Source organism: Plectropomus leopardus, chromosome 2, assembly GCF_008729295.1.
Source record: "Plectropomus leopardus isolate mb chromosome 2, YSFRI_Pleo_2.0, whole genome shotgun sequence".
Taxonomy (NCBI): domain Eukaryota; kingdom Metazoa; phylum Chordata; class Actinopteri; order Perciformes; family Serranidae; genus Plectropomus; species Plectropomus leopardus.
The window spans coordinates 7,946,870-7,959,580 of NC_056464.1; the positions used below are offsets into that span (position 1 = coordinate 7,946,870).

Genomic DNA, 12,711 nt, shown 5'->3' on the forward strand with positions numbered 1-12,711 from the left:
CATGCTTTTTAATGGTGTTTCTGGCTGATTTTGCAACATCGTTTGCTATGGGGTGTCTCGGCATGCTTTTTTGTGTGGTTTAAAATGGTTTTTAGCGGTTTTTTTTGAAAATAGCATTTTTTGACATTTTTGCCATACTATAGCCTTGCATTTGTGTGGGATTTTTGGACATGCTATTTAATGGTGTTTTGGGCTGTTTTTGCAGCATTGTTTGCTATGGCGTGTCTCGGCATGCTTTTTTGTGTGGATTAAAATGGTTTTTAGCAGTTTTTTGAAAATAGCATTTTTTGACATTTTTTCCATACTATACCCTTGCATATTTGTGGGATTTTTGGACATGTTATTAAATGGTGTTTAGGGCTGTTTTTGCAGCATTGTTTGCTATGGCGTGTCTCGGCATGCTTTTTTGTGTGGATTAAAATGGTTTTTAGCAGTTTTTTGAAAATAGCATTTTTTGACATTTTTGCCATACTATAGCCTTGCATTTTTGTGGGATTTTTGGATGTGCTATTTAATGGTGTTTTGGGCTATTTTTGCAGCATTGTTTGCTATGGCGTGTCTTGGTATGCTTTTTTGTGTGGATTAAAATGGCTTTTAGCAGTTTTTTGAAAATAGCATTTTTTGACATTTTTTTCCATACTATAGCCTTGCATATTTGTGGGATTTTTGGACATGCTATTAAATGGTGTTTAGGGCTGTTTTTGCAACAACTTTTTCTAAGGTGTGTCTCAGCATGCTTTCTGACATTGTTTAAAATGGTTTTTAGCAGGTTTTTGAAAATAGCATATTTTGACATTTTTTCCATACTATAGCCTTGCATGTTTGTGGGATTTTTGGACATGCTATTAAATGGTGTTTCTGGCTGATTTTGCAACATCGTTTGCTATGGCGTGTCTCGGCACGCTATTTCATGTAGATCAAAATGGTTTTCAGCTGTGTTTTTGGAAAATGGCATTTTTTGACAATTTTGCCATACTATAGCCTTGCATTTTTGTGGGATTTTTGGACATGCTATTAAATGGTGTTTCTGTCTAATTTTGCAAAAATCCTTTGTTATGGCGTGTCTCGGCACGCTATTTCATGTGGTTCAAAATGGTTTTCAGCAGTTTTTTGAAAATGGCATTTTTTACATTTTTGCCATACTATAGCCTTGCATTTTTGGTGGATTTTGAACATGCTATTTAATGGTGTTTCTGGCTGATTTTTGCAGCATTTTTTGCTATGACGTGTCTCGGTATGCTTTTTTGTGTGTGGATTAAAATGGTTTTTAGCAGTTTTTTGAAAATAGCATTTTTTGACATTTTTTTCCATACTATAGCCTTGCAGTTTTGTGGGATTTTTGGACATGCTATTAAATGGTGTTTAGGGTTGTTTTTGCAACAACTTTTTCTAAGGTGTGTCTCAGCATGCTTTCTGACATTGTTTAAAATGGTTTTTTAGCAGTTTTTTCAAAATAGCATTTTTTGACATTTTTGCCATACTATAGCCTTGCATTTGTGGTGGATTTTTGGACATGCTTTTTAATGGTGTTTCTGGCTGATTTTGCAAAATCCTTTGTTATGGCGTGTCTCGGCATGCTATTTCATGTGGTTCAAAATGGTTTTCAGCAGTTTTTTGAAAATGGCATTTTTTTTTGACATTTTTGCCATACTATAGCCTTGCATTTTTGGTGGATTTTGAACGTGCTATTTAATGGTGTTTTGGGCTATTTTTGCAGCATTGTTTGCTGTGGCGTGTCTCGATATGCTTTTTTGTGTGGTTTAAAAAACTTTTTAGCAGTTTTTTAAAAATAACATTTTTTGACAATTTTGCCATACTATAGCCTTGCATTTTTGTGGGATTTTTGGACATGCTATTTAATGGTGTTTTGGGCTATTTTTGCAGCATTGTTTGCTATGGCGTGTCTTGGTATGCTTTTTTGTGTGGATTAAAATGGTTTTTAGCAGTTTTTTAAAAATAGCATTTTTTGACATTTTTTCCATACTATAGCCTTGCATTTTTGTGGGATTTTTGGACATGCTATTAAATGGTGTTTAGCGCTGTTTTTGCAGCATTGTTTGCTATGGGGTGTCTCGGCATGCTTTTTTGTGTGGTTTAAAATGGTTTTTAGGGTTTTTTTGAAAATAGCATTTTTTGACATTTTTTCCATACTATAGCCTTGCATATTTGTGGGATTTTTGGACATGCTATTAAATGGTGTTTAGGGTTGTTTTTGCAACAACGTTTTCTAAGGTGTGTCTCAGCATGCTTTCTGACATTGTTTAAAATGGTTTTTAGCAGTTTTTTGAAAATAGCATTTTTTTCCATTTTTGCCATACTATAGCCTTGCATTTGTGGTGGATTTTTGGACATGCTTTTTAATGGTGTTTCTGGCTGATTTTGCAAAATCCTTTGTTATGGCGTGTCTCGGCACGCTATTTCATGTGGTTCAAAATGGTTTTCAGCTGTTTTTTGAAAATGGCATTTTTTGACATTTTTGCCATACTATAGCCTTGCATTTTTGGTGGATTTTGAACAAGCTATTTAATGGTGTTTTGGGCTGTTTTTGCAGCATTTTTTGTTATGACATGTCTCGGTATGCTTTTTTGTGTGGATTAAAATGGTTTTTAGCAGTTTTTTGAAAATAGCATTTTTTGACATTTTTTTCCATACTATAGCCTTGCAGTTTTGTGGGATTTTTGGACATGCTATTAAATGGTGTTTAGGGCCGTTTTTGCAACAACTTTTTCTAAGGTGTGTCTCAGCATACTTTCTGACATTGTTTAAAATGGTTTTCAGCAGTTTTTTGAAAATAGCATTTTTTGACAATTTTGCCATACTATATAGCTTTGCATTTTTGTGGGATTTTTGGACATGCTATTAAATGGTGTTTCTGGCTGATTTTGCAACATCGTTTGTTATGGCGTGTCTCGGCACGCTATTTCATGTGGTTCAAAATGGTTTTCAGCAGTTTTTTTGAAAATGGCATTTTTTACATTTTTGCCATACTATAGCCTTGCATTTTTGGTGGATTTTGAACATGCTATTTAATGGTGTTTTGGGCTATTTTTGCAGCATTGTTTGCTATGGCGTGTCTCGAATATGCTTTTTTGTGTGGTTTAAAATGTTTTTTAGCAGTTTTTTAAAAATAACATTTTTTGACATTTTTGCCATACTATAGGCTTGCATTTTTGTGGGATTTTTGGATGCGCTATTTAATGGTGTTTTGGGCTATTTTTGCAGCATTGTTTGCTATGGCGTGTCTTGGTATGCTTTTTTGTGTGGATTAAAATGGTTTTTAGCAGTTTTTTTAAAAATAGCATTTTTTGAAATTTTTTGCCATACTATAGCCTTGCATTTGTGTGGGATTTTTGGACATGCTATTTAATGGTGTTTCTGGCTGATTTTGCAACATCGTTTGCTATGGCGTGTCTCGGCACGCTATTTCATGTGGTTCAAAATGGTTTTCAGCTGTTTTTTGAAAATGGCATTTTTTGACAATTTTGCCATACTATATAGTCTTGCATTTTTGTGGGATTTTTGGACATGCTATTTAAATGTGTTTCTGGCTGATTTTGCAACATCGTTTGCTATGGCGTGTCTCGGCACGCTATTTCATGTGGTTTAAAATGGTTTTTAGCGTTTTTTTGAAAATAGCATTTTTTGACATTTTTGCCATACTATAGCCTTGCAGTTTTGTGGGATTTTTGGACATGCTATTAAATGGTGTTTAGGGCTGTTTTTGCAACAACTTTTTCTAAGGTGTGTCTCAGCATGCTTTCTGACATTGTTTAAAATGGTTTTTAGCAGTTTTTTCAAAATAGCATTTTTTGACATTTTTGCCATACTATAGCCTTGCATTTGTGGTGGATTTTTGGACATGCTTTTTAATGGTGTTTCTGGTTGATTTTGCAAAATCCTTTGTTATGGCGTGTCTCGTCACGCTATTTCATGTGGTTCAAAATGGTTTTCAGCAGTTTTTTTAAAAATAGCATTTTTTGACATTTTTGCCATACTATAGGCTTGCATTTTTGTGGGATTTTTGGATGCGCTATTTAATGGTGTTTTGGGCTATTTTTGCAGCATTGTTTGCTATGGTGGCGTGTCTTGGTATGCTTTTTTTGTGTGGATTAAAATGGTTTTTAGCAGTTTTTTGAAAATAGCATTTTTTGACATTTTTTTCCATACTATAGCCTTGCAGTTTTGTGGGATTTTTGGACATGCTATTAAATGGTGTTTAGGGCCGTTTTTGCAACAACTTTTTCTAAGGTGTGTCTCAGCATACTTTCTGACATTGTTTAAAATGGTTTTCAGCAGTTTTTTGAAAATAGCATTTTTTGACAATTTTGCCATACTATATAGCTTTGCATTTTTGTGGGATTTTTGGACATGCTATTAAATGGTGTTTCTGGCTGATTTTGCAACATCGTTTGTTATGGCGTGTCTCGGCACGCTATTTCATGTGGTTCAAAATGGTTTTCAGCAGTTTTTTTGAAAATGGCATTTTTTTACATTTTTGCCATACTATAGCCTTGCATTTTTGGTGGATTTTGAACATGCTATTTAATGGTGTTTTGGGCTATTTTTGCAGCATTGTTTGCTATGGCGTGTCTCGAATATGCTTTTTTGTGTGGTTTAAAATGTTTTTTTAGCAGTTTTTTAAAAATAACATTTTTTGACATTTTTGCCATACTATAGGCTTGCATTTTTGTGGGATTTTTGGATGCGCTATTTAATGGTGTTTTGGGCTATTTTTGCAGCATTGTTTGCTATGGCGTGTCTTGGTATGCTTTTTTTGTGTGGATTAAAATGGTTTTTAGCAGTTTTTTAAAAATAGCATTTTTTGAAATTTTTTGCCATACTATAGCCTTGCATTTGTGTGGGATTTTTGGACATGCTATTTAATGGTGTTTCTGGCTGATTTTGCAACATCGTTTGCTATGGCGTGTCTCGGCACGCTATTTCATGTGGTTCAAAATGGTTTTCAGCTGTTTTTTGAAAATGGCATTTTTTGACAATTTTGCCATACTATATAGTCTTGCATTTTTGTGGGATTTTTTGGACATGCTATTAAATGGTGTTTCTGGCTGATTTTGCAACATCGTTTGCTATGGCGTGTCTCGGCACGCTATTTCATGTGGTTTAAAATGGTTTTTAGCGTTTTTTTGAAAATAGCATTTTTTGACATTTTTGCCATACTATAGCCTTGCAGTTTTGTGGGATTTTTGGACATGCTATTAAATGGTGTTTAGGGCTGTTTTTGCAACAACTTTTTCTAAGGTGTGTCTCAGCATGCTTTCTGACATTGTTTAAAATGGTTTTTAGCAGTTTTTTGAAAATAGGATTTTTTGACATTTTTTCCATACTATAGCCTTGCATTTGTGGTGGATTTTTGGACATGCTTTTTAATGGTGTTTCTGGTTGATTTTGCAAAATCCTTTGTTATGGCGTGTCTCGTCACGCTATTTCATGTGGTTCAAAATGGTTTTCAGCAGTTTTTTAAAAATAGCATTTTTTGACATTTTTGCCATACTATAGGCTTGCATTTTTGTGGGATTTTTGGATGCGCTATTTAATGGTGTTTTGGGCTATTTTTGCAGCATTGTTTGCTATGGCGTGTCTTGGTATGCTTTTTTGTGTGGATTAAAACGGTTTTTAGCAGTTTTTTAAAAATAGCATTTTTTGACATTTTTTCCATACTATAGCCTTGCATTTTTGGCGGATTTTTGGACATGCTATTTAATGGTGTTTCTGGCTGATTTTGCAAAATCCTTTAGTGTAATGTGTCTTGGCACGCTATTTTATGTGGTTTAAAATGGTTTTCAGCAGTTTTTGAAAATGGCACTTTTTGACATTTTTGCCATACTATAGACTTATATACTCCCACAAAAATAAAAGGCAATAGTATGGCAAAGATTTCAAAACATAGTATTTTCAAAGAACTGCTGAAAACCATTTTAAACCACATAGAAAAAGCATACAGAGACATGCCATGGCAAACAATGTTGCAAAAAAAGCCCAAAAGACAATTAAATAGCATGTCAAAAAAAAGGCCAAAAAAGGCCAAAGGCCTCACAATATAGCACATTGAAGAACAAAAATGGCCGAAAACCCCATAGTATAGTATGGTGAAAAATCTCAAATTTTGACACATCCAGAAAATGGCTGAAAACTGCATATTTTACCTTGTAGAGACACTTCATAGTATTGCATGTTGCAAAAAATGGCAGAAAATCTCATAGTATGGTATAGCAAAAAACTCAAATTTTGACATGGCCAAAAATTGGCTGAAAACCTCATCGAAATAAATGCCAAAAAATGCCAAAATAGGCCAAAAACATCATAATATAGCATGTCGAACAAATGGCTGAAAACTGCATAGTATCGTATGGGGAAAAATTTCATATTTTGTTATGTCCAAAAAATGGCTGAAAAACGTACATATATTATAGCTTGTAGACATGTACTAGTATAGCATGTCGCAAAAAAGGCCGAAAAAGGCTGAAAAAGGCAGAAAAAGACCAAAAATTAAAAAAAAAAAAAGTAGTTGGACAAAAAAATGGGCCAAAACGGCATAGTATATAGTATATAGTATGGCAAAAAATCTCAGATTTTGACATATCAAAAAAGAAATGGCTGAAAACTGCATATTATAGGTTATAGGGAGACGTCATAGTATAGCATATCGAAAAAAAAGGGCCAAGAAAGTCCAAAAACAACCTAATATAGCGTGTCGAAAATGCCGTTGCTCCAAACGTCTAACAGCGTCCTAGAATATCATGTTAAGGCAGATTATAGTATAATACGCTGATAAAATTGTCCAAAAAGTCAACATCTCAATTGTTGTAAGTACAGTATGTTGAAAAAACTCCATACTAAAGCTCTTCACAAAATGGTCAGAAATTTCATCTCTCCGAAAAATGTCCTAGAATAGCACGTTGAGGAAAATATAGTAACTAAAAACCTGTCCAGAAATTCATTATTTCAATTGCTGTAAGTCATTTTATAGAATGTCACAAAAACACCATACATTAGCATGTTGAAAAATGGTCAAACTCTAAATGTCTAAAAACATCCAAGAATGGTATATTTAGGAAGATTATAGTATAGTAAATGAAAATCTCTAAAAAAGTCATTTCTATTACTGTAAGTCATAGTAAAATATGACATACTATATGTGAAAAATGTCCTAGAATAGCATGTTGAAGAAGGTTATAGTTCAGTGAGCTGAAAAAACTGTCCAACAGTCAACATTTCAATGGCTATAAGTCATAGTATATTATGTTGAAAAAACATGTCGAAAAATGCTCAAAAATGTAATCTCTCCAAATGTCTAAAAACGTCCCAGATGTTTTGGAAGATTATAGTATAGTAGGCTGAAAAAATTGTCTTAAAGTCAACATTTCAATTCTTGTAAGTCACAGTATAGTATGTCGAAAAAATGCCATGCTATAGCATATCGAAAAATGGTCAAACATGTCATCGCTCCAAATGTTGAAAAATGTACTAGAATAACGTGTTGAGTAAGATTATGATACAGTAAACGGGAATAAGCTATAAATACCAATAATTCTGAGCTGCTGAGAACATGTGACAGATGTGACATTTTACAAAATCAAACGGCTGCAGACAGCCTTGCAGATGGCATACATCCAACTAATGAGTTTTGATTACAATAAACATTTGGCTTGCATGACCACATACACCTGTAAACAAACTGAATACATTGCTGTACATACAGAGAAGTATATGTAATTAACTCAAAATAACAATAAGGGTTTTCTCAGTTCATTGCTATGTTGGTCAAGTTTTGGCTGAGTTGATGAGGTGGTGCTGCTTGGCCTTGAACACACCAAGTGTATCCTTCTTCACCCCTGGACACCATATCACATACCATCCTCATCCGCTGATCATGTTCTGAAAATAACAACAAACACAAAACAAAATGCAAGCACGTCCACTTATTCTTGGTTTAAATACATTTTATTATATTTTTAATTCAGGTTTTTAAAAATACATACCTATTTGTTGTCTGTGCTTTCGTCAACAGCTAATGAAAAAGCCTGGTATCTGCGTGTCTCTTCGGCCAGCTGTGTTGTCAGATTGCACGCCAGTTTTTTAACTCGGTCTGCGATGGTGTTTCTTGACAAACCGACGTTTTGAAAAGTCTGTATCTGGTCGGGCTACACCTGCTGACATACTTTTAGCATGCTGCGCTTCAAAAAGGCACCCTCTGAAAGACACTTGGAAGCTCGGGTGATTTCTTCAGCTACAATGAAGCTAGCTCACTGCTGCATCATTTTCGGCCGTAGCTTTTGTAAACATATTCTGCCTTTTAATTTTTGGACAATTTGATGTTTTTCTTGAAGGCTAAATGTAGCATACTTGGCTCCATGTTTGCTGACGTAATTTGCATTAATTCATCACTGACACTGCCTCGTAACACAGAAGACAGGTTTTTCTCCTTGAAACACAAACGTATATTTGCTTTACCATCTTTCCTGTAATTACTTTCCCTCTGCATCATCAGTTTTTCTCTTCTTGGACATTTTGGGATTGTTTGTAGATATTTTTCAACTCCATCACTTGTTAGAAAACCACTTAAGTTAAATGCCAATATGGAAACACTGCACTCTAGCGGCAGGATGCCATCATTTCGCGGGTCACAAAATTGACATGCATGTTACGGACATGCTTTGTATGTCATCCAAAAATAAAAAACACAGTACAGTGTGTTGTCAGAATATCATAAAAAATGACATAGTATAGTAGCAAAGTAACAGCATGAGTAATGTATGCTGAAAAACTTAGTATAGCATGTTCAAAAAAGTATAGTAACTCATAACATTCATTCTGAAATGCTGTTATGAAGTTTTTTCTGTTATTTCAATATATTTTTTATTCAATTTTTTTTACAAACTATATCCCAACCTTTTTTTTTTTAGTTTTTCAAGGTGCTATATCATGATGAAATTCTATACTATGACTGCATTTTCAGTATTTTGGACATTCTGTGCTATGATTTTCTGCATTTTTTCGACATAATATGATACGATTTTTTTGACATGTTATACTCTGACTTTTTGTCCGTTTTTCTGACATACTCTAGTATGACTTTTTTTGACATGCTATAGTATGCCTCTTATTTTCAACATGCCATACTATGGCTTTTCTTTTTTTTGTGACATACTATACAAAGACAGTTTTTCTCAACATACTGTATTATGACTTTTTTTCTTTTTTTTTGTATACTTATGTATACTTATTTATTTTTTAAATATTTTATACCATGACTGAGTTGCTGTTTTTTATCAGAATGGTATGGTATGACGTTTTTTTTTTTACATGCTAAATTACTTTACTATTAATTTCAAAACCTAATATCCCAATCTCTTGTGACAAAAATCAAAAAAGCCTACTATGACCTACATTTGGCAGCTTATTTGTTCATTGGCTAAGTGGTAAGTTATGAAAGAAACAAACATTCAAAAGCTTGCAATCTGCATGGATCATGATCTAAATGCAACTTGTTGCTTTAATTGAAATTTGGGTTTTGTAAGTCTGTGTTTTATGTAACTTTTACAATTAACATATCTCTAATACTCTCATTTGAAATATATTCAACCATTGTCATTTCCTAGGTGGTGATTTTGCTTTATGTGGCCAGCCTGATGGTGCGGTGGCTGTGGCGAAGGGGGCTGGATCCAGACAACTTCTCCATCCCTTACCTCACAGCTCTGGGTGACCTGCTGGGGACTGGTTTCCTGGCTCTGAGCTTTAGACTGATGCTGACTGTCACTTCTACTCGGACAGGAGTTTAACACACACACGTAGTCCGATTACCCTGGATGAACTGTTCTTAATATGCAAGACACTGAAACACACTTGCAAAGCTTACTGGATTTGAGCAACAAGTTGTAAGGTAAGTATGGTATTATATTTGTGCCTCAAAACCAATTGAACAAAACAAGAAATTGAACTTTTTTTTTTTTTGCAAGCACATCCATTTTGTTTTGTTGATGTGATTCCATAAAGGATCATATAATTTAAGCAAACAATAATCTATCTGTGCTCAATAAATGCATCTGTGTGTTTTCTATTATCCATATAAGTGGACAGTAATGACCATGCATCAGTTTTACTCATTTGCTCTTAAATTCCCTGCTCTGTATGCTATCAAACCCCTTGAGCACTTGCTAACTGCATCTCTTTCAACATCTATTCAAATTGTCGTGTTTACGTGTTCTCAAGTGACCATATGAACGCCCACTGATGTGGTTTTTTACTGACTTCTAAGTGGAAATTTTCAGAGTTCCTTTAGAAAGCAGTATGTGCTAAACTTTTCCTTCACCTGATGCAGTAGTGCATCTCTTTTTGCTTGCTATCTTACAGCTAAAGCACAGTTGGTACAATATCCGGTTTGGGGATGTAACACAAACCATGCAGCGGTCAAATTTGTGCACCTCCCTTTCTGTCTGAACAAGCCTTTACAGATATACCACCACCCAGTGCTTCCACGCACCAGTCAAGTTGGACCTACAGTTTACATCCATGTCTGTGAAAACACGGATGCTTCACACACACACATCTTCCCCCCGGCAGCACAGAAGATCTATACAAAGCACAGTTTATGCCATATTTAAAGAATTACAAGAATGAGACAAATGCAAGGTCAGAGCGACCTTGACCACCAAAATCCTATCAGCTCATCCTTAAGTCTACTTGAATGTTCTGTTGCTGCATTTAGCCACTCAGAAAATGCCTTTTTTTAAAAACAAGTAAAGGCTTCAAAATTCATGTGGGGGATATTTACTGACAAATTTTATGCCGGAGAACAAAACACGGCAGTCTCTTTGGCTAAGAGAAGCTAAAATGCAAAAATGCTAACTCATTTCAACATTTTAGGACTAATTTCTGCAGCACTCTATTAAAATAAAATGTAGCACACAGTCTAAAAAAATCAGACCACAGATTGTTTGAAGATTGTTTTACTCTTGATTCGTGATTATAATGCCTCAGCTGGATAGGTGAAATATATCATCAAATATAAATAGTTATCAGCTTACTTCTGGCAAAACCGAGATTTCACAGGAAATTAGTAGAAGTCCTTGAGATTATTATTGTGCTTACATAGATGATAGCAAATACACAAAACAGATTTGTTTACACAAATTAAAGGAGGTTTTGTGTAAAATGAATTTATCCTAACTAATGCGTTTGAAAAGACAATCTGTTTTGGGGACTGAGGCACAAATCTAATGCTGTAGATAATGGGCTGCAAAAACTAAATTGGAAACAACCTCACTAAAGATCGAAGAACAAAGTGAAAGTGTGTCCTTATTTTGCACTTTGATTTCCATATTTGCCAATTCACTGTGGTCAATAGTTGTACTCTGTTCCCACGAGTTGCCCTGGTCTCAACAACACCCAGCTTGGCTCTGTAGAAACAACACCCATCTAAAATGATTACAAATGGGAATAGTGTAGAAACACTCTATTGTAAACCGTTGACACATCTGTACACCTGTTGTCAGCTCTTCAATGTTAGATGGCAAATGATTGTATTAAGGCAATAATTATATATCACTGTAGTGTAAATGTATATTAATACAAATCAGATGCTGCACTGTCTGGATGAATGTTAGATTTGATCTTGTTTATTTTTTGTAGGTTTGTGCCTTTAAACCGTGATAAGCCTTCAGTTCTCTCGTGTTCCTACGAACAATGAGTTTCGTGTCTCCAAATTTCTACTGGTATTTTATTTTTTTGTGCAGCACAGTACAACCAAATATAGCCTGTTGTACTTCACTGTCTCTATGTTAGTATGTGTACCAGATATTGACAATACAGATATTTATTTGTGCTTATTTTTGTGAACAAATGATTTAGTAAGCAACTCTCCGTATGGGGGCATTTTCAATTGTTTGATATGCATTTTTAGTAAATGCTTTACCGATCTGAAAATAGCATCCAAATATGGTTATGATCCTATTTTCACAGTAACATCAAGCTTAACTCAACATCTGACATTTGTAAAAACTTCTAGATGACATCTCTGCAGCCATGATTTGTCATTGAAATAAAAGACTGACATGTAAGTTATGACTGCTGTATTGTCAAAGATGTCAGGTATTACGGTTGCGGCCCTCAAAACCTCTACACAGTAATATTCAATCCAATACTCAAACCAATAAACAAATTCTTGCTGAAATGCATTTATTTGAAAATTGTGAGAGAAACTATATATCTATTTTGGTTTGTCTGACTTTGTAAAGTCAGCAATAACACAATAAATAAAGACAAGATCATTGTTGCACAAATATTTCTTCCTACAGCACACAAAAAGGAAAAAAAACAAAGTCACAGTTACAAAAGTTATCATTGTCTGCTGGGGTCAAAATAAGGCCCATTACCAGAGGCACATGTTTGGGGACATTCACTGTCTGATAGGGTTGGGTACCGTTTACATTTGAAGCAATACTGGTTCAGGTTGAACTTTGGTAATGGTACCCAACAATACATTTTTTTTCAGGTACTTAAGTTTTTTTTGTGATAAGAAAAATTCAGTTTTTGAAAACAATGCAGGGGTGCAGTGTTTCCCTCAGAATGAGAGTATTTGTGTCAGAACTGACGAAGGGGGTTTGTGGTGTGGGATGTCATGAAAGCAAATTTTCATTTATTTTCTTTTCAATACGTGTGTGTCCCTTTTTATTATTCTGTGTGCCCTCTCTT

The 12,711-nt window shown here is 34.6% G+C and overlaps 1 protein-coding gene across 1 annotated transcript in view; it reads left to right on the top strand.

The window, feature by feature from the left end:
* LOC121952610 (solute carrier family 41 member 1-like) overlaps positions 1-12,670 on the top strand; it is a 40,181-nt gene extending 27,511 nt beyond the window's left edge. The window contains exon 10 of the mRNA XM_042499388.1: positions 9,621-12,670. Coding sequence (XP_042355322.1) covers positions 9,621-9,800 — 180 coding nt within the window. The 3' untranslated portion in view covers positions 9,801-12,670. The remainder of the gene's footprint in view (positions 1-9,620) is intronic.
* The last annotated feature ends 41 nt before the right edge of the window (positions 12,671-12,711 follow it).